The sequence below is a fragment of the Bos javanicus genome, chromosome 11 (assembly GCF_032452875.1).
Source record: "Bos javanicus breed banteng chromosome 11, ARS-OSU_banteng_1.0, whole genome shotgun sequence".
Classification (NCBI taxonomy): Eukaryota; Metazoa; Chordata; class Mammalia; order Artiodactyla; family Bovidae; genus Bos; species Bos javanicus.
Window position 1 is genome coordinate 4,266,999 of NC_083878.1, and position 21,790 is coordinate 4,288,788.

The 21,790-nt window shown below is 42.8% G+C and overlaps 1 protein-coding gene across 8 annotated transcripts in view; it reads right to left on the reverse strand.

Annotated features, from left to right (window-relative positions):
- Window positions 1-21,790, reverse strand: part of CRACDL (CRACD like) — a 133,473-nt gene that overhangs the window by 44,673 nt on the left and 67,010 nt on the right. For all 8 annotated transcript variants that reach the window (XM_061431629.1, XM_061431631.1, XM_061431628.1 and 5 more), the window contains one exon: window positions 10,083-10,162. In XM_061431629.1, the coding sequence (XP_061287613.1) occupies window positions 10,083-10,152 (70 nt within the window). In that variant the 5' untranslated portion in view covers window positions 10,153-10,162. The remainder of the gene's footprint in view (window positions 1-10,082; window positions 10,163-21,790) is intronic.

Consider the following 21,790-nt stretch of genomic DNA (forward strand, 5'->3'; position numbering starts at 1 on the left):
ATTTCTACCATTCTATCTTCTAATTCACTAATCCTATCTTCTGCCTCTGTTATTCTACTATTTGTTGCCTTGTGTTTTTAATTTCATTTATTGCATTATTCATTATATATTGACTCTTTTTTATTTCTTCTAGGTCCTTGTTAAACCTGTCTTGCATCTTCTCAATCCTTGTCTCCAGGCTATTTATCTGTGATTCCATTTTAATTTCAAGATTTTGGATCAATTTCACTATCATTATTTGGAATTCTTTATCAGGTAGATTCCCTATCTCTTCCTCTTTTGTTTGGTTTGGTGGGCATTTATCCTGTTCCTTTATCTGCTGGGTATTCCTCTGTCTCTTCATCTTGTTTAAATTGCTGAGTTTGGGAGTCCTTTCTGTATTCTGGCAGTTTGTGGAGTTCTCTTTATTGTGGCGTTTCCTCGCTGTGTGTGGGTATGTAGAGGTGGCTTGTCAAGGTTTCCTGGTTAGGGAAGCTTGTGTCGGTGTTCTGGTGGGTGGAGCTGTATTTCTTCTCTTTGTTCAGTCGCGCTATGGGGAGGGAGGGAGGGATGCTGCAAACAAATGACACTGGCGTGTGCTCGTAGTGCCTCAGCCACACTGGGTCTGCCCCGCTCACGGCGCGTGTAGCCTCCCTGCCCACACTGCTCAGGCTCTAGGTTGTTCCGCCGGGAACAATACGAGGCTGGCCCTGGGTTGCATGCACCTCCCAGGTCCAAGCCGCTCAGGTTCAGGCACTCAGGTAGTCCTCAGAGGCGCAGACTCAGTTGGGGCTGCGTTTTGTGCTCTTCCCAGGTCCGAGCAGCTCAGGTGATGAGGTGTTTGGCGAGCGCCAATGCTGCGACTTATCGCCTCCCCGCCACTTGGTTATCTGGGTGTAAAACCGGCGCACCTTCTCAGGCAGATGTTGACCGTCCAGACCCCCAATAAGTTTTAGTTAGCAAAGAAGCCAGTTTTATAGATAATGTCTCTCTGGGGCTGCGATTGCCACCTTCCGGCTCTGGCTGCCTGTCACCGGAGGGGGAAGGTTTGCAGCCGGCTACCTCTGTTTAGTCCTTTGTTCCGTGCGCGGGCTGGCGGTGTCTTAGGTTAGGGCTGGCTTTTCGCATGGTAGGTATCCCACAGTCTGGTTTGCTAGCCCAAATTATTTCGCTCAAATAGTGTTCAGGGTATTCAGGCCAGATTCTTACTCTCAGCGATGCAGCCCGCGCCGCGCCTCCCTGCCCAGCCCCCGCTTGCTAATGGCGGATGCAGGCGTCTGCGCTGCTTCTCCGCTGGAGGAGTTACCGTAGGGCTCGCAATCTGCGAGTTTTAATTAACAGTTTCTCCCTGTTATGTTGTCCTCTGTGCTTCCAAAGCTCGGCACGGATTCGGCAGTGAGAAGGTTTCCTGGTGTTTGGAAACTTCTCTCTTTTTAAGACTCCCTTCCCGGGACGGAACTCCGTCCCTCCCTCTTTTGTCTCTTTTATTGTCTTTAATATTTTTTCCTACCTCCTTTCGAGGAGTTGGGTTGCTTTTCTGGGTGCCTGATGTCCTCTGCCGGCATTCAGAAGTTGTTTTGTGGAATTTACTCGACGTTTAAATGCTCTTTTGATGAATTTGTGGGGGAGAAAGTGTTTTCCCCGTCCTACTCCTCCGCCATCTTGGCGCCTTCCCCCAATATTTTTTTAATTTCACTAATTTCTGTTTTAGTTTTTCTTTCCTTTCTCCTACTTTCCTTTGGATTTACTTTGCTATCTTTTTAAACTTCTTGAGATGAATACTTAGCTAATTAATTTTTAGGTTCTCTGCTTTCATAATATACACATTTAAGGCAATATAGCTTCCCTGGTGGCTCAGATGGTAAAGAATCTGCCCATAATGCATGAGACCCTGGTTCAATCCTTGGGTTGGGAAGATCCCCTGGAGAATGAAATGGCAACCCACTTCAGTATCCTTGCCTGGAGAATTCCATGGACAGAGGAGCCTGGTAGGCTATAGTCCATGGGGTTGCAAAGAGTCAGACACAAACAATCGGCCAACACTTTCACTTTCAAGGCAACACATTTCCTGCTAAATCTATTTTAGCTGCATTCATGTGTTCTGATATGTAGTTTCTTTATATTTGGTAAAATATTTTCTAATTTTCATTATAATACCTTCTTAGACCTATAGGTTATTTAGAAAAGTATGTGTTAATATCCAAGCATTTTAGATTAGAAGGAATTTTCTTCTAATCTTTGCTATTGAACTCTAGCTTAATTGCATTGCGGTCAGTGAACACACTACATGATTTGAATCCATTGACATTTGTCCAGACTTGCTTTATGGCTTACCATAAATTTGAAAATGTTCCTAGAGTGCTTGAAAATAATGTATTCTCTTCACTGGCCCACACATGTCAATTAGGACAAGGTCTTTTTCTTTTTAATTGTGTTGCCCAAGTACTTTATGTCTTTAATTTTTAATACACTTGTCCTATCAATTAGCTGTATTAAAAATAACCCACTCTGATTGTAGAGTTATCTTTTTTACTTAACTGCCAGTTTCTACTCTGTAACTTTGGACATTATGTTGATAAATGTCATAGAAAGGTAGAATTAATATCTTCCTATAGAAGTGAACCTTTTGTGAAATGACCCTCTTTATTAATAGTAATGCTTTCTGCCTTAAAGTCTATTTTGACTGCTATTGATACAACCATTCCAGCTTCCTTTGGCCCAGTGTTAGCAAGTTTCATTTTCTTCTTTCCTTTTACCTTAAACTTTTCTAATCCTTATATTTAAGAGATTTAGAGTTTTAGAGTGGGCTTCCCTGGTGGCTCAGTGGTAAAGAATCTGCCTTCAATGCAGGAGACACAAGTACCATCCCTGGGTCGGGAAGATCCCCTGGAGAAGGAAATGGCAAACCACTCTAGTATTCTTGCCTGGAGAATCCCATGGACAGAAGAGCCTGGAAGGGTCCGTGGGGTCACCGAGTCAGGCACAACCTAGCGACTGAACCACCACCAGAGTTTTAGAAAACCAATCTGACCTTTAACTTCTGACTGGAACATTAATAGAATTAGCTACTGCCACTTACTCTAGTTTGTTGTTGTCACAAAGTCATGTCCCACTCTTCTGAAACCCCATGCACTGCAGCCCACCAGACTCCTCTCCATGGGATCTCCCAGCCAAGAATACTGGAGTGGGTTGTCATTTCCTCCTCCACAGGATCTTCCCCACCCAGGGATCAAACTCACTTCTCCTGCATTGGCAGGCAGCTTCTTTACCAATGAATCACTTGAAGGTGAAAGTCGCTCAGTCGTGTCTGACTCTCTTCAACCCCATGGACTGTTCCCTAGGCAAGAATACTAGAGTGGGTAGCTTTTCCCTTCTCCAGGGGATCTTTCCAACCCAGGGACCAAACCCAGGTCTCCCACATTGCAGGTGGATTCTTTACCAGCTGAGTCACTTGGGAAGCCTTTATTCTAATTACTGTCATGTTAATAAAAAACAAGTCTACCATCTTTGTGGTCTTTTAAAATCTTTCTTTCTGTCTTTTGGATTAACTGACTTTAAAAGAACATTCCATTTTTTTCCACTTCTAGTTTGTAAACTTTGTCTTTTATCTCTGTTCTTTCAGGGCTTACCCTAGAAATTATACTACACATTCTATTATGGAACAAAATAAGAAAGTTAGAATCAGTTCAGTTCAGTCGCTCAGTCGTGTCTGACTCTTTGAAACCCCATGGACTGCAGCACGCTAGGCCTCCCTGTCCATCACCAACTCCCAGAGTTTACTCAAACTCATGTCCATTGAGTCGGTGATGCCATCCAACCATCTCATCCTCTGTCGTCCCCTTCTCCCGCCTTCAATCTTCCCAGCATCAGGGTATTTTCAAATAAGTCAGTTCTTCAGTAAGTTAGAATACTTTCATCTTATTTAATGCCCTACTGTTTTCATTCTGATCTTTAAAAACCCAAAGATACTATTCCATATTCATTTGCTTTTATTTGTTCATTGTTAAAATTTTATTTTGTTTAATCTTTGGCCATGCCACACATTAGGTGGAATCTTAGTTCCCCGACCAGGGATTGAACCCGCGCTCCCTGCGCTGGAAGCACAGAATCTTAACCACTGGACCGCCAGGGAGGTCCCTCCATGTCTGTTTGGATGTGTCTGCTTGTTTCTTATCTTCTCTGCTTGTCATTCCTTCTTTGCCCAGACGCTCCACAGAGTATGATTTTCCTCCTGCCTGAAGGCAGATTCCTTTGGAATCTGAGGCTCTCCTGGTAACAAACTCAGTTTTTGTTTATCTGAAAATGACTTTATTCCTGAAGCTCCTTCCTGAAACATCATTTTTCTAGGTTTAACATTCTAGGTTGGCAGTTACTTTTTCTAAGTTATTCTTTTAATAATATTGAAGACATCATTTTACTGTTTTGTGGCTTCTGTTGTGTGGTCAAGAAGTCAGTTTCTTGCTCCTCTGAAGGTCCTTTTATTTTTCTCTCAGACTAATTTTAAGATTTTTCACTTTTGTCTTTAGTTTTCTATACTTTAATTCTATGTGGATTTCCTTTTATTTATCCTTCCTGGGAGTCATTCAGTTTGTTAAATGTGTAGATTGGATTATCTTTTTTTTTTTTTAACTGAATTCCAGAAAATTCTCAGCTACTCTCTCCTCTCCTAAGACATTGCTCAAACACACGTTATACCCTCTCATTTATCTCCATGCTTCTTGTCCTCTTTCTGTATTTTCCTTCTTTTTACCGTTTTATGATACATTCTGTGTACTTCCTTGAGATCTCCCTCAAGCTGATATAATCTGCTAATAAACTCATCAATTGAATTTTTCATCATAATAGTTTTACTTATTTCTAAAAAATCCACTTGACTATTTTTCAAATCTGGTACAGTAAGTCCCTCTACATACTAATGCATTCTGTTCCAAGAACGTGTTCATAAGTAAATTTTTTGTTCCTAAGTTCAACAAAGTTAGCCTAGGGCCCCAACTAATAAAATTGGCTATATATTAAGAATGCATGAGTGTGTGTCTGTGCTAAGTCACTTCAGTCATGTCCGACTCTTTGCGACCCTACAGACTGTAGCCCACCAGGATTCTCTGTCCATGGGATTCTTCAGGCAAGAATACTGGAGTGAGTTGCCGTGACCTCCTCCAGGGGATTTTCCTGACCCAGGGATTGAATCAGTGTCTCCTGTGTTTTCTGCATTGCAGGTGGATTCTTACCATTGAGACACCAGGGAAGTCCAAAATTACAGTACAGTACCTTAACGGAAAAAGCAAGAGAGTTCCAGAAAAACATCTATTTCTGCTTTATTGACTATGCCAAAGCCTTTGACTGTGTGGATCACAATAAACTGTGGAAAATTCTGAAAGACATGGGAATACCAGACCACCTGATCTGCCTCTTGAGAAACCTGTATGCAGGTCAGGAAGCAACAGTTAGAACTGGACATGGAACAACAGACTGGTTCCAAATAGGAAAAGGAGTACGTCAAGGCTGTATGTTGTCACCCTGTTTATTTAACTTATATGCAGAGTACATCATGAGAAACCCTGGACTGGAAGAAACACAAGCTGGAATCAAGACTGCCGGGAGAAATATCAATAACCTCAGATATGCAGATGACACCACCCTTATGGCAGAAAGTGAAGAGGAACTCAAAAGCCTCTTGATGAAAGTGAAAGTGGAGAGTGAAAAAGTTGGCTTAAAGCTCAACATTCAGAAAACGAAGATCATGGCATCCGGTCCCATCACTTCATGGCAAATAGATGGGGAAACAGTGGAAACAGTGTCAGACTTTATTTTTCTGGGCTCCAAAGTCACTGCAGATGGTGACTGCAGCCATGAAATTAAAAGACGCTTACTCCTTGGAAGGAAAGTTATGACCAACCTAGATAGCATATTCAAAAGCACAGACATTACTTTGCCAAGAAAGTTTCGTCTAGTCAAGGCTACGGTTTTTCCAGTGGTCATGTATGGGTGTGAGAGTTGGACTGTGAAGAAAGCTGAGTGCCAAAGAATTGATGCTTTTGAACTGTGGTGTTGGAGAAGACTCTTGAGAGTCCCTTGGACTGCAAGGAGATCCAACCAGTCCATTCTGAAGGAGATCAGCCCTGGGACTTCCTTGGAAAGAATGATGGTAAAGCTGAAACTCCAGTACTTTGGCTACCTCATGCGAAGAGGTGACTCACTGGAAAAGACTCTGATGCTGGGAGGGATTGGGGGCAGGAGGAGAAGGGGACGACAGAGGATGAGATGGCTGGATGGCATCACTGACTCGATGGACATGAGTCTGAGTGAACTCCGGGAGTTGGTGATGGACAGGGAGGCCTGGCGTGCTGTGATTCATGGGGTCGCAAAGAGTCGGACACGACTGAGCGACTGATCTGATCTGATCTGACCTTAAAAAGTACAGCAGGTAGAGTACAACAGCTGCCATACAGGGGCTGGCAGACACGTTCTCATCTTTAAAAGTTGAAACTTGAAGGTTTGTATGTAGGGGACTTAAAGTACATCATTTGAAAGTTGTTTTAAAAATTTTATTAATAAAATTAACTCTTTAAGGGGTACACAGAGCTGAATAATCACCACCAAAGTCACACATCACCCTCCTCTGCTGCCTTTTATAGTCAAACCTTTCCCTGGAAACCACTAATATCTTCTCTGCTCTTGATTGTTTTTCCTTTTCCAGAGTCATTCAGACAGCATGTATCCTTTTGATTCGGCTTTTTAAACTTATCACCACATGCTAGAGATTCCTCCATGTTGTTACATCAATCAAGAGCTTGTTCCTATCTATTGCTGAGTACTGTTCCATTGCATGGGGCTTCCCAGGTGGTACAGTGGATAAAGACATGCAGGAGATGCAGGAGACTTGGGATCGGAGGTGATGGTATTCCAGTTGAGCTATTCCAAATCCTGAAAGATGATGCTGTGAAAGTGCTGCACTCAATATGCCAGCAAATATGGAAAACTCAGCAGTGGCCACAGGACTGGAAAAAGTCAGTTTTCATTCCAATCCCAAAGAAAGGCAATGCCAAAGAATGCTCAAACTACCACACAACTGCACTCATCTCACACGCTAGTAAAGTAATGCTCAAAATTCTCCAAGCCAGGCTTCATCAATATGTGAACCGTGAACTTCCTGATGTTCAAACTGGTCTTAGAAAAGGCAGAGGAACCAGAGATCAAATTGCCAACATCCGCTGGACCATGGAAAAAGCAAGAGAGTTCCAGAAAAACATCTATTTCTGCTTTATTGAGTATGTCAAAGCCTTTGACTGTGTGGATCACAATAAACTGTGGAAAATCCTGAAAGAGATGGGAATACCAGACCACCTGATCTACCTCTTGAGAAACCTGCATGCAGGTCAGGAAGCAACAGTTAGAACTGGACATGGAACAACAGACTGGTTCCAAATAGGAAAAGGAGTACGTCAAGGCTGTATATTGTCACCCTGCTTATTTAACTTATATGCAGAGTACATCATGAGAAACGCTGGACTGGAAGAAACACAAGCTGGAATCAAGATCGCCGGGAGAAATATCAATAACCTCAGATATGCAGATGACACCACCATTATGGCAGAAAGTGAAGAGGAACTCAAAAGCCTCTTTTTTTTTAATTTTTATTTTTAAACTTTACAATATTGTATTGGTTCTGCCATATATCAAAATGAATCCGCCACAGGCATACACGTGTTTGAAAGTGCAAGTGGAGAGTGAAAAAGTTGGCTTAAAGCTCAACATTCAGAAAACGAAGATCATGGCATCCGGTCCCATCACTTCATGGCAAATAGATGGGGAAACAGTGGAAACAGTGTCAGACTTTATTTTTCTGGGCTCCAAAATCACTGCAGATGGTGACTGCAGCCATGAAATTAAAAGGCGCTTACTCCTTGGAAGGAAAGTTATGACTAACCTAGATAGCATATTCAAAAGCAGAGACATTACTTTGCCAACAAAGTTTCGTCTAGTCAAGGCTACGGTTTTTCCAGTGGTCATGTATGGGTGTGAGAGTTGGACTGTGAAGAAAGCTGAGTGCCAAAGAATTGATGCTTTTGAACTGTGGTGTTGGAGAAGACTCTTGAGAGTCCCTTGGACTGCAAGGAGATCCAACCAGTCCATTCTGAAGGACATCAGCCCTGGGATTTCTTTGGAAGGAATGATGCTAAAGCTGAAACTCCAGTACTTTGGCCACCTCATGTGAAGAGTTGACTCATTGGAAAAGACTCTGATGCTGGGAGGGATTGGGGGCAGGAGGAGAAGGGGACGACAGAGGATGAGATGGCTGGATGGCATCACTGACTCGATGGACGTGAGTTTGAGTGAACTCTGGGAGTTGGTGATGGACAGGGAGGCCTGGCGTGCTGTGATTCATGGGGTCGAAAAGAGTCGGACACGACTGAGTGACTTCACTTTCACTTTTCACTTTCATGCATTGGAGAAGGAAATGGCAACCCACTCCAGTGTTCTTGCCTGGAGAATCCCAGGGATGGGGGAGCCTGGTGGGCTGCTGTCTATGGGGTCGCGCAGAGTCGGACACGACTGAAGTGACTTAGCAGCAGCAGCAGCAGCATTTGTTATTGTCAAGTGTGTCTCTGTTGGGTTTCCCCCACTCTAGTAGGTGTATAGTGGTGTCTCATCATAGCTTTAGTTTGCACTAACGGCTATTGATGTTAAGCGTTTTTTCATGTGCTTTTTGCCACTTGCACATCCTTTTAAGTAGAACATCTTTAAAAATTCTTTACCTACTTTTAATTGGGTTGTTATCTTACTGTCAAATTTTGACTGCTCTTGTCAAATGTGATTTGTAAATATTTTCTCCCAGTCTGTGACTTGACTTTTCATTTTCTTAACAGCATCTTTCACAGAACAAAAGTTTTAAATTTTGAGAAAGTTCCATTTATCAACCTTTTCTTTTAGAGTCTGAGGTATCGTATCTAAGAACTCTTATCTAATCCTAGGTTATAAATATTTGCTCCTATGTTTTCTTTTATTAAAAGATTTATAGTTATTACATTTATGCCGATTATACATTTAATTTTTGTACCCTCATTTGAATTCAAACCAACTGTGAACTTTCAAATTTCATTTTTTTTTAACATACAAATGTCCAATTGCTTTAGCACCATTTGTTGAAAAGAAAATTACCACTGCATGTACTGAAATGTGAAAGAAAAAAGTAATCCTAATATATAGGATAATAAGAAAAATCTGTATTATATGAAATTAAGTCTTTAATGAAATTAGTATCTGAAGCTAAGAGTTAAGAGCTAGGGTTTAATATTTTTGGAAGCTGTTCACTTGAACTACCTTAAAGACAATCACTACTAGTACTTTGACTTAAATCAGCAGAGAGAAAAGTGGAAACCTCTGCCACAAAAATAAGGTGAATACAAATAGCTGATATGAGGCTCATGTGGGGAGATCACATGTGTTTCCTAAGGTCAATTTTCCACCTCTATCAAGACACACAGAGCAATCTACAGATAACAGTAAACCAATCACATAACTGGGTAACTTGTGCAGTGTGTTTTGAAATGATGATTCATGGACTTGGAATTCAGCTCCATAGAAAAGCACAATAAAGGTCTCTGGAAGGAGAATAAAAGCCATAAAAGAGGCACCAAAGGCTCTCTCTTGATATTGTTATTTCTTCTGGATGTTTAGACCATCCAAGACTTTGCCTAATGTCTCACTGAAACCTCTGGATGTTCCTGGATGAGGAATGTTCCATAGCTTCTCTCTTCCCCTGCTTCTGTCAACTAAACCTGGGGATATGTTCACCTTCAGGAACGAGGAAAAGGACTTAATCTCTCTCTTGGTCTCTCTCACACACACACACACCCACACACATACACACGTTGTCCCTGGTGTGTCTGATGGAGAAGCAAAGGAGCACGGCCCTCAGTTGGCCGTCCACAGTCTTGGATGTGCTCTCCAGCCCCTGGGAGGGATCTGGGGGTGTCTGAACACACTGAACTGAACCCACTCTCCATGCGGAGAACCCGAAGCCCTTCTTCGGAAGCCCCTCTCCCAGCCCCACAACCCAACAAGGGTCCTCCCAGGGCAGGGAGAGTGAAGGAAGGCCTTACCTGTGCTGTCCTCCCCAAGGCCTTCTGCAGCCTCCCGAAGCTTAATGTCCATCACCCTCGTGGAAATCATGTCCAGCTCACTAAAAATCAGGGAGAAAGCCATGTGAGAGGAACAAGTCTAACTGAAGTTAATGACCGAGATGGTGGTGACTGAATTTTGCCCATGACCCTGGCAAAGACAGAGGCCAAAAAATAGGTCCAGGGCTCAAGATTAGTAACCACATCAGTGTTTATCTAACCACTGACCAGACCCATTTAATGGAAAACAGAAAACTGGGAAAGCTTCACCAATTTATACAATGCAGATGCGGTTTCTTTCTTTGAAAGAAAAATTTTCTGAAATTATGTATTGCTCAAATGCCGGGTATTAACATATATATATGGAATCCAGAAAATGATACTGAAGAACCTATTTGCAGGGCAGGAATAGAGACGCAGACAGAGAAGACAGACTTGTGGACACAGTGGGGGAAGGAGAGGGCGGGAGGAACTGAGAGGGGCGCACTGGCATATCTACACTACCACGCGTGAAACAGCCAGCCAGTGGGATGCTGCTGGGTAGCACACGGAGCTCAGCTCGGTGCTCTGTGAGGACCGAGAGGGCTGGGATGCAGGGGTGGGAGGGAGGCTCAGGAGTGAGGGGATACATGTATGCACATAGCTGACTCATGCTGCTGTACAGCAGCAACCAACACAACATTGTAAAGCAACTGTAATCCAATCTAAAAAATCTTAAAAAGCAATTACGTTTTTCTCTTGTTCACCGTAGAAAGTTTGGAAGACACAGAGAAAGAAAATCACTCACTATCCCACCAATCAAGGAAGACTAACCACAGACAATGTTTTAATATTTTTCCTTCCAATATTTTTCTATGCAAATATTTATGTGCACAAGCACACATGCACTACATTGGTAAGACTGACTTCCGATTTTCTTATCCCACATCAGTAAAATCCTCGATGTGTTATTGTAATGGCTACATAATATTTTAATTGGATGCTGCACCATCATTTATTTACCTTATTTCTTTTTAGAACTTTTTATGAAAAATTTCAAACAAAAGTACACAGAATGTATAATGAACTTAATACATATGACTCTTGCTCATCTTAACCCCTTATCCCCTCCCACTTCCGCCAGGTCATTGCAAAGTAAATCATCCCAAATACTATCATCATTTAATCCATAAGGACTTGGCTTCTTCCTAAATTAAAAACCTCTGACTTTTCATCGAACTCAAATAAATGATTACTGGCCAGTGTTCCTGCTAGAGAGTACTGAGCTGTGCCCCTGCCTTCCATAGCTGACTTTTTAAAAAATTAATATATTTATCTTTGGCTGTGCCGGGTCTTCACTGCTGTGCATGGGCTTTCTCTGCTTGCAGGGGGCAGGGGCTGCCCTTCGTTGCAGTCTGCAGGCTTCTCCTTGCGGTGGCTTCTCTTGTTGAGGAGCACAGGCTCTGGAGCAAGAGGGCTTCAGTGGTTGCAGCACGTGGGCTCCAGAGTGAAGGCTCGGTAGTTGTGGCACAGGGGCTCAGTTGCCCGGCAAGCATGTGGGATCTTGCCAGACCAGGAATTGAACCTGTGTCCCCTGAACTGGCAGGAGGATTCTTAACCACTGGACCACCAGGGAAGTCCCCATAGCTGACTTTTAAAACAGCACATTCTATCCTACACAGACTAACTCATCATTTACTTGGAAAGCTATTTCTTATTGGCAGTCATTATGAATTTTCCCACTTTAAAAGGGAGCTAAAATATTTAACTGATGAATTAACATTTATCACTTATACACAGTACACAATGGGCAATGATGGGAGAAATTTAAAAAAAAAAATTTAACAGAGGAAAGAAGTTGCAGGTCTTTGCTAGAGTTGAGTCTAATAATTAGGTCTCCTTTAATATTAATGTCAAACAGTCCATCCCTGATCAGCCAACTTCTTAAAAAGTGAACAAGCAATCATAAGCCTTGCTTCCTGATTTTGATATAATTTGACTTTACAAAAATGTTGGAGCAACAGGATGTAGAAAAAAAAATGATCATCTCAACTGATGCAAAAAAGCCATTTGACAAAAGTCAACACCTTTTATGACAAAAAATTTAAAAAACTAGAAATAAAGGAAAACTACCTTGATGTAATAAGGCCATATAAGAAAAGGCCACAGCTAACATTATACAACAGTGAAAAACTGAATTTTTCCTCTAAGATCAGGAACAAGACACTCTCACCATATCTCCTCAACACAGTACTGAAGTTCTAGCTGGAGCACACAGACAAGAAAAATAAATAAGAGGCATACAAGTTGAAAAGGAAAAAGTAAAATTATATCTGTTCACAGATGAAATGATCTTATATCCTAAAGATCCACACCCTACAAACAAAAAACTATTAGGACAAATAAATGAATTCAGCAAAGCTGCAGAACACAAAATGAACACACAAAAAATCAGTTGTTTCTATAAAATAACAATGAACAATCCAAAAAGGAAATTCAAAAAGTAATTCCATTTACAACAGTATCAAAAAGAACAAAGTACTTAGGAATAAATTTAACCAAAGAGACAAAAGACTTATACCCTGAAAACTAAAAAATGTTGCCAAAAGACTGAAAATAATGTCAATAATTGCAAAGACATCCCATGTTCATAGAATGAAAGACTCATTATTGTTATGATGTCCATACTATCCAAAGCAATTTACAGATCGAATGCAAACTCCTTCAAAATCCTTGATCCCATGGACTCCTGCTGCTTAAAGTTACTACAGGGGAAGGGGCAGCTACCAGAGTATTTGAAGGAAGGTGCAGTAGAGGAGGAAAAGCAGGAAAATGCAAGGAACAAGGAGAATAAAAACGGTGAGGACTGGTTAAGTACCAACTGCTACCTTGGGTACCATCTTCCATGGTTGCCAGTGAGCTAGAAGTACCAGTGCTCGAGCTTTCTATTGTCTGAACTTGGAGTTAACAACTGCAACGACTTATCAACTGAATTATCTCATTTAATCCCCAAGAACTCTAAGTATTCTCATTTTGAAATTGAGATCATGTATTAGGTATCAGGTAGGTTTATTAACAGCAGAGACATCACTTTGCCGACAAGGTCCATATAGTCAAAGCTATGGTTTTACCAGTAGTCATGTTTGGATGTGAGAGATGGTTCATAAAGAAGGCTAGGCACCAAGCCTTGCCCAGAAAGGAGCGTTTTATAAAATGTGCAGATTTTGTGGCAGTTTTCCATTTGAATTCTCAAAGTTTATAAATTTATAGCAGTAAAACTATTGGGTAGGGAACAAGGAATTGATGCCTTTAAACTGTGGTGTTGGAGGAGACTCTTGTGAATCTCTTGGACTGCAAGGAGATCACACCAGTCAATCCTAAAGGAAATCAGTTCCGAATATTCATTGGAAGGACTGACGATGAAGCTCGAATACTTTTGCCACCTGATGCGAGGAACTGACTCATTGGGAAAGACCCTGATGCTCGGAAAGGTTGAAGGCAGGAGGAGAAGAGGGTGGCAGAGGACAAAATGGTTGGATGGCATCACTGACTCAATGGACATGAATTTGAGCAAACTCTGTGGACACAGTGGAGGACAGAGGAGCCTGGCATGCTGCAGTCCCTGGGGTCACACAGAGTCAGACACGACTTAGGGACTGAACAACAACAACAAAAATGTGTTAACTGGTCCAAAATAGTGAAGCAGAGACGTTAGACCAACATTAGCATGTTGCCTGCATCCCCAGCATGGGAAGGCACTTCTGAAGCCTGGGGCTGCAGGGCTGTGTGAGACCGATGTTGACCCAGTGGAGTGGAGCAGCCTCAGCTGTCCCCAGAGAAGCTTAAGGGGAGCTGAGAAATCCAAAAGACACCGGTCTCCCATGGAGATGGCTCCGCCTGCCGAGTAACCTCTGTATAGGATCAGGCCAGAGTCCAGAGGCTGAAAGGGTCCCGTGAGATCATCTACTGGGTCAGACGTGGCACCTTAGTCCAGAGAACGGGGGTTGAGGCTGCCATAATTTATCAACTAACGCCTTTGAGAAACCATGAGATTACCGTCAAAATGTCCACCTCGGCACACTGTTTGTTGTTGTTGCACAATATTTTTTTAAAGTCTTTACTGAATTTGTTAGAGTACTGCTTCTGCTTTGTGTTTTGATTCTCTGGCCAGGGGGCACGTGGGATCTCAGCCTCCCAACCAGGGACCACACCTTACCCCCTGCATTGGAAGGTGCAGTCTTAACCGCTGCACCACCAGGGCAATCACTACCCAACAGTTTTGCTGCTATAAATTTACAAACTTTGAAAATTCAAATGGAAAACAAAATCTGTACATTTTATAAAAGGCTCCTTTCTGGGAAGGGCTGAGAATGTGAAGGCATACGTGAGTGTGTGCACAAGCCTCTGAGGTGGGTGTGAGGAGGGCGTCCACCCCACTGAGTGTGGAACAGACCCAGGAGCTCTGACGTGCTGCTCCCTGGGTTGAATGGCGTGGCTGTGATAAAGCCTTGTGCCAGGGCAGGGGGCTCAGGAGCAGGTTGGAAGGAGGGCGGGGGACCCTAGAGGACAGCCTGGGGCTCTTCTTGCTGGAGGTACATCTGTTGGACCCGGATGCAGAGAGCAGCGCCAGATGCAAGGCTGCTAACAGACTCACGCTCGGAGGCAAAATTCACCCCACAGACGAAGGGACGACCAGCCAGGCTCACCACACATGGGAGGTCTGAAAACCTGCTTTTTATGTCCCAAACGCCTTCTTATGAATAAGAATGCAATACGGTGTGCTTGTTGGTGTTCAGTCACTGAGCTGTGTCCGGCCCCATGGACTGCAGTACGCCGGGCCTCCCTGTCCCTCACCATTCCCCAGTGTTTGCCCAAGTTCATGTCCATTGCATTGGTGATGCTGTGCAGCCATCTCATCCTCTGTCACCCCCTTCTCCTCCTGCCCTCAATCTTTCTCAGCATCAGGGACTTGTTCAATGAGTCGGCTGTTTGCATCAAGTGGCCAAAGGATTGGAGCTTCAGCATCAGTCCTTCCAATGAATATTCAGGGTTGACTTCCTTCAAGAATGACTGAGCCAGTCAATATGGTGCAGAAGAAAAGGGAAAGACTTGAAAGTGAGGCAGGCCTGGAGCTGAAGCTGCACCCTAGCACTGATGAGGGCTGAGCCTCAGTTTCCTCATCTACAAAACACAGGCAGTAACACTTTAACTGAATGGGACTGAGAATGCAGCACACACAAGCACCCGCTGAGAAGAGCTGTTGGTTTCTCCACCTCGTTTCTCACCACGGGCTCACACCTCTGCACAACTGCAGACAAGAACACACACAACAGGTATACCCTAGGGATGGTCCATTCTGTCCCATGAAGGCACAGTCTCCTTGGGCAAACAGGTCACTTCAGAGCCACCAGTATCAGCGATCAAAACACCTGGGCTCCTAAATGAGCCCTGATCTTCCCAGTGCCCCCACAGCTCAATGGACCGTGAATAAAACTGCTGCCAAGTAACAGATAAAACTATGTTCCAGGCCACGGAGGCATGTCCGCCCCCTGAGACTTAGGGGTGCAAGGATGGAGAACCGGCCCCTCCACTTGGATGCTTCAGGCGCAAACACTCTGCAGCTGTTAGAAAGGGAATGTCTTCTTTGTTGAGCCTAGTAACCAGTACTGCTGAATACACGTTCCCCCACCTGAGTAAAGTTCAAGAAAAAGCCAGAAGGAGAAACTTAATTAGAAAGTGTTAGTCACTCAGTCGTGTTTGACTCTTTGGGACCTCATGGAGTGTAGCCCACCAGGCTCCTCTGTCCATGGGGATTCTCCAGGCAAGAATACTGGAATGGGTTGCCATACCCTCTTCCAGGGGATCTTCCCAACCCAGGGATTGAACCCAGATCGCCTGCATTGCAGACTGATTCTTTACCATCTGAGCCACCAGGGAAGCCCTTTTATTTAGAAAAGCAATGTGTTAAATACCCAGTATCTCCCAGGATCCCTCCTGCTTCTTGCTGGAACTCAAGGTTCAGATCAAGTGGTCCCAACACTCCCTCAACCAGCTTTTGCCCTCCCCCCTCCCACTCTGTTGCTCTGACAGCTCAAGTCTAAGAACAGAAAAACTTGTTCTTCAAATCTGGGCCTGAGGGGGCCTCTTCAGGGGTTCTCATTAACTCAAGAGGGTGCTTAGCCTCCAGCCCCCTCCACACAGTGTGCATCTGGGCGCCTACAGAATCCAAGGGAGTCCTGGATCCAAAGAAAGATCCCTGTGGGGGCTGCTCCCACTCCCGCTCTCTGAACCCTAACTCACCACAGGCTTCTCCTCAGTTTTTGGCAGAATTCTATCATTAGCTGCAGCTCATACTAAAAAATTCTACAGAAGTTTACGCACATGAAGAATGAGAACAGGTTTAAACTATGATATTTTAAAGATACCCATGCGTTATACTTATTTACACAATGCAAAGAAAAATATCTGTATCCTGAGTACATGACCCTGAGCCCATAATTAAGTACAAAAAAGCCTTCGTGTTCACCCTTACAGACCTGCTCATTCCATACCACCCTCCAGGCTATGCTTACCTCTGTTTGATATTCTTTCTCAGGCCCTGTGCCTGTCTTTATAATGCTCACCACAGCCGTCAACAGCAACTTGTTTGTAAGGTATCTGCCTACCCCTGCCCTTACTTTCAAGGCTGTGAGCTTCGATGCCTGTCACATCCATTGCTCTCTCACCAGGAGTAAACAACCCAAAAATGAAGTTAAAAAAAAAAAATTCCATTGACAACAGCATACAAAAGAATAAACTACTCAGGAACAAATTTAACCAAGGAGGCAGAATATCTGTACTCTGGGAACTACAAAACATTGCTAAAAGAAATTAAAGAAGACACAGATAAACAGAACGTTATCCAGTGTTCACAGATGAAAAAAACACGTTTAAGATGGCAATACTTTCCAAATTGATAACACAGATTCAATGCAATCCTTATCAAAATCCCACCTGGATTGTTTTTCCCCGGAAATTTTTGTTTTGTTTTGTTTTTCTTTTTGCAGAAATTGGCAAGTTGATCTGAAAATTCATATGGAAATACAAAGGACCCAAAACAATCTTGAAAGTGAAAAACAAAGATGGAGGATTCATACTTCTCAGTTTCAAAACTGACACAAATCTTCAGCAGCCAGGAATGCATGGTACTGTCATACGCAAAATAGCTAGGGAGAAGCTGCCATGTAACAGAGGCAGCTCAACCCTGTGCCCTGTGCCAACCGACAGGGGAGGGACCAGGGGGCAGGCGGGACGGGGCTTCAAGAGGGAGGGGACATATGTATGATGTCCTTATGGCTGATCCACACTGTTGTACGGCAGAAACCAACACAACACTGGAAAGCAATTATCCTCCGATTAAAAATAAGTGAAAGTGGGAAGCTGCTATATAGCACAGGGAGCCCAGCCCGGTGCTCTGTGACAACTAGGGGCGGAGGTGGGAGGGAGGCTCAAGAAGGAGGGGATATATATGTATATACTCATGACCGATTCCCATTATGGCACAGCAGAAATCAACACATTCTAACATTGTAAAGAAATTATCCTCCAACTAAAAAATTAAAAAAAGAATGCATGGTACTGGCATACAGATAGACATATAGGTAAACTGAATTCAGGGTCCAGAAATAAAATATATTTATGGCCAATTGATTTCAACCATGGGTTCCAAGACAATTCAATGTGGGAAGAATCAGTCTTTTCAACAAATGCTGGAACAACTGGGCATTCACATCCAAAGCATAATTTATATTCCTACCTCACACTACACATAAAAATTGCCTCACAGTGGATCACAGACTTAAATGTAAGTGTTAAACCTATAAAAACTCCTAGAAGAAAACATGGGAATAAATTTATGATCTTGGGCTAGGCAATGATTACTGAGATGCAACACTAAAAGGGAAGATAACATAAGTTGGACTTCACCAAATTTCTAAACTTTTTGTTTCAAACCTATCTATCAAGAAAGTGTGAAGGGAGCCCACACACTGTGAGCAATTTTTGCAAATCGTGTATCTGGTAAGTGATTTGTATCCAGAATCCATAAATAATTCTTATAACAATAATAAAAGGCATCTATTTTAAAGTAGATGAAAGATTTAAACAGATACTTGTACAAGAAAGTAAACAAACAGCCAATAAGCATATGAAAAGATGTTTGACCATTTTTGTTGTTTAGTCACTAAGTCATGTCCAACTCTTTGCAATCCCATGGACTATAATCCGCCAGGCTCCTCCGTCCATGGGATTTCCCAAATAAGAATACTGGAAAGGGTTGTCACTTCCTTATCCAGGGGATCTTCCCTGTCTCCTGCATTCCAGGTGGATTCTTTACCACTGAGCCACCAAGGAAGCCCATCACTAGGGAACTGCAAGCTGAAACCAAAGTGAGATGCTACTTGACACCCACTAGACGGGCTACACAGAAAGACAGACAATAACAAGTGGCTGCAAGCACCCTCATTCATTGTCGACAGAAATGCAAAACATTAGAGACACTTTGGAAAACAGCTCCTTGGGGAAGAAACCTCATAAAACATAAAGATACCATACAGTCTGGCAATTCCATTCCTAGGTATTTACCTTAGAGAAATAAACACATATGTCTATGGAAGATTCTAGGAATACCATGGAGTAGGAGGCACCAGGAATTTCTCTCCCACCTAGACAACAACTACACTGGCAGAATCTGTTTGGTGTAGCTATTTCGGAGTCCATTTAAGGCTTGCAACTCCCAGAGGAAGGCTGGTATGTAAACTGCAGGTAATTTCAGTCAATTTCAGCTCATAGCTCAATAGCATCTACTCACTCCCACTCCCAACTCTCTTGCCAGGCAGCCCTGCATCTGAGAGCGGCTTGCACACAGCTTGAAGGAACCATGGTGGGCGAAAAGGAGCAGCTCTCCAGATACTAGAGGTCTGCGCTGTGGTTAGTGCTTCGGGTGACACAGCTGTGAGGCTGCCACTGTTGTTGCACCTGCCCTACTGTCGCAAGCCCCGCCCCTTCTAGCTGCTCAAACTTCTAGGAGATTTAAAGGGCGGGGCTGGGTGCCCCATGTCCCCTTTCCCCACTTCAGTTTTCTGATTTCCCCTTTTGGAGCCAGGCATTGACTACTAGGACATTCCAAAGCTACTGTATATATGGGGGAGATGAGAAAGTTACTGCATATGCCCAGGGAAACTCACAGGCTTATAAAAGATCTTAGAAGACCTTAAGATTACACTTCAGGCCAATCCTTGGCACAAAAAATAAAGCCTGGCAAACCCAGATGAAGGGGGAGAACTGATTTCCAGAGTCACCATATTATTAGATTCAAATGTCCAGTTTTGAATCTGTCCCTGAAAAAGATCTGGTGGCTAATCTACTAGACAAAGACTTAAAAACAATGATCTTAAAGATGCTCAGGGAACTAAAGAAGTAGAGAAACTCAAGGAAATAATGTATGAACAAAATGGAAGTATTAATAAAAGGAGAGAAAGCCTAAAAAGGAAGAAAAAATCTGAGGCTAAAAAAAAAGACAACTGAAATAGTAACTGGAATGAAAGATTCAGTAGAGGGTTTCAAAGACAGATTTCAGCATGTAGAAGAATCAGAAAACTTGAAGATAGGTCATGATAATTACAGTCTGAGGAACAGAAAGAAAAACATTGAAGTAAACTGAACAGAGCCTAAGGGACCTGTGACAATGAAGGTGTTAGTCACTCAATAGAGCCTGATTCTTTGCAACCCCACGGACTGTAGCCCACCAGGCTCCTCTGTCTGTGGAATTCTCCAGGAAAGAATACTGGAGCGTGTGGCCATTCCCTTCTCCAGGGGATCTTCCCAACCCAGGGATCAAACCCAGGTCTCCTGCATAGAAGCCAGATTCTTTACTGTCTGAGATACAAGGGAAGTACAAGGGCCCTATGGGACACCATCAAATGGATCAAAATACACATTGTAGGAGTCCCAGAAGGAGGTGGGGGAGAAAAAAAGGGGTAAAGAGACTATCTGAAAAAATAATGGCCCCAAACCTCCCACATTTGATGAAAGACACAAATAACAACATCCAAGGAGCTCAATGAATTGAGATACATTATAATCAAACAGTTGAAAGCCGAAGATAAAGAATCTTGAAAGCAGCAAGAGAGAAGCAAATCATCACATACACGGAATCCCCAGTAAGATTATCAGCAAATTTCTCATCAGAAATTCTGGACGGTAGAAGGCAGGAGGGAGATATAGTCAAAGTGCTAAAAGGAAAAAAATGTCAACCAATAACCCTAAATGTGGCAAAGCTGTCCTTGAAAAGTATGGTAAGAAATTAAGACATTTCCAGATAAATAAAAGATGAAGGAGTCCATTACCACTACACATGCCCTGCAGGAAATGTTCAAGGGAGTCCTGCAGGCTGGAATAAAAGGGAACTAGACAGTAACTTGAAACTGTATTTTAAAAATGGATAAAGAAGATGATAAAGAAGATAAACACAATAGAACACTTCTCAGCCAAAGAAGAATGAAACTTTGTCATCTGCAACAACACGGATGGACTTGGAGGAATAAATCAAAGACAAATACTGCATGACATCACTTATACGTGGGATCTAAAACATACACGATTTAGTGAATAGAACAAAAAAGAAGCAGACTCACAGATATAGCGAACAAACAAGTGGCTACCAGTGGAGAAGGGGGAAGGGGTACTATGGAGGGAGGTAGGAGGTGCAAACTATTAGGTACAAAATAAGGTACAAAGATACATTGTATAACACAGGGACTATCACTGATATTTTATAATCAATGAAGTATAAACTTTAAAATCTGTGATTCTCTATATTATGCACCTGTAACATAATACTGTAAATCAATTATAGTTCAATTTAAAAAAACTAACTTAAAACCTTAGTAGAGGGAAATACATGGGCAATTATAAAAGCCAGTACAGATGACCCTTTAACAAGATGGGTTTGAACTGCCCAGGTCCACTTAGATGTGGATTTTTTTCAGCAAATATGTATTGTAGTACTACATGATCCATGTCTGGTGGAATCCCTGGATAGGCCACAGATACGAAGGGCCAGTTGTAAAGCTAGACTCAGATTTTGGACTGTGTGGAGGGTTGCTGTTCCTAACAACAACCCTCAATGTTCAAGGGTCAACACTGGTTTATGGTTGATTTATGACTCCACTTTGTTTTCCACATAATTTAAGAGACTTACACATTTTTAAAGAGCAATTAGTAGTCTAACAGCTAGTATTATTGTAACTTTTGTTTGTAACTCCATATTTTGTTTTCTAGCTAATTTAAGAGGTTACTGTATTTTTTTCAAATTATTAATTTATGTTTTTAGACACACAATGCTTAAAGATCTTATTCTGTGGCATCAACAACGGAAAGGAAGAGGAACAGAAGTGATAAGGGGCAGAGGTTCTGTGTGTCATGGAAGTTAAGCTGGAACAAATCCAAATTAGAGTATTATAACTTTAGGATGTTCAATGTAATCCCTGCTGCTGCTGCTGCTAAGTCGCTTCAGTCATGTCCGACTCGTAGCGACCCCATGGACTGCAGCCCACCAGGCTCCTCCATCCATGGGATTTTCCAGGCAAGAGTACTGGAGTGGGGTGCCATTGCCTTCTCCGATGTAATCCCTGTGGCAACCACAAAACAGCTGTAGAACACACACAGGAGGA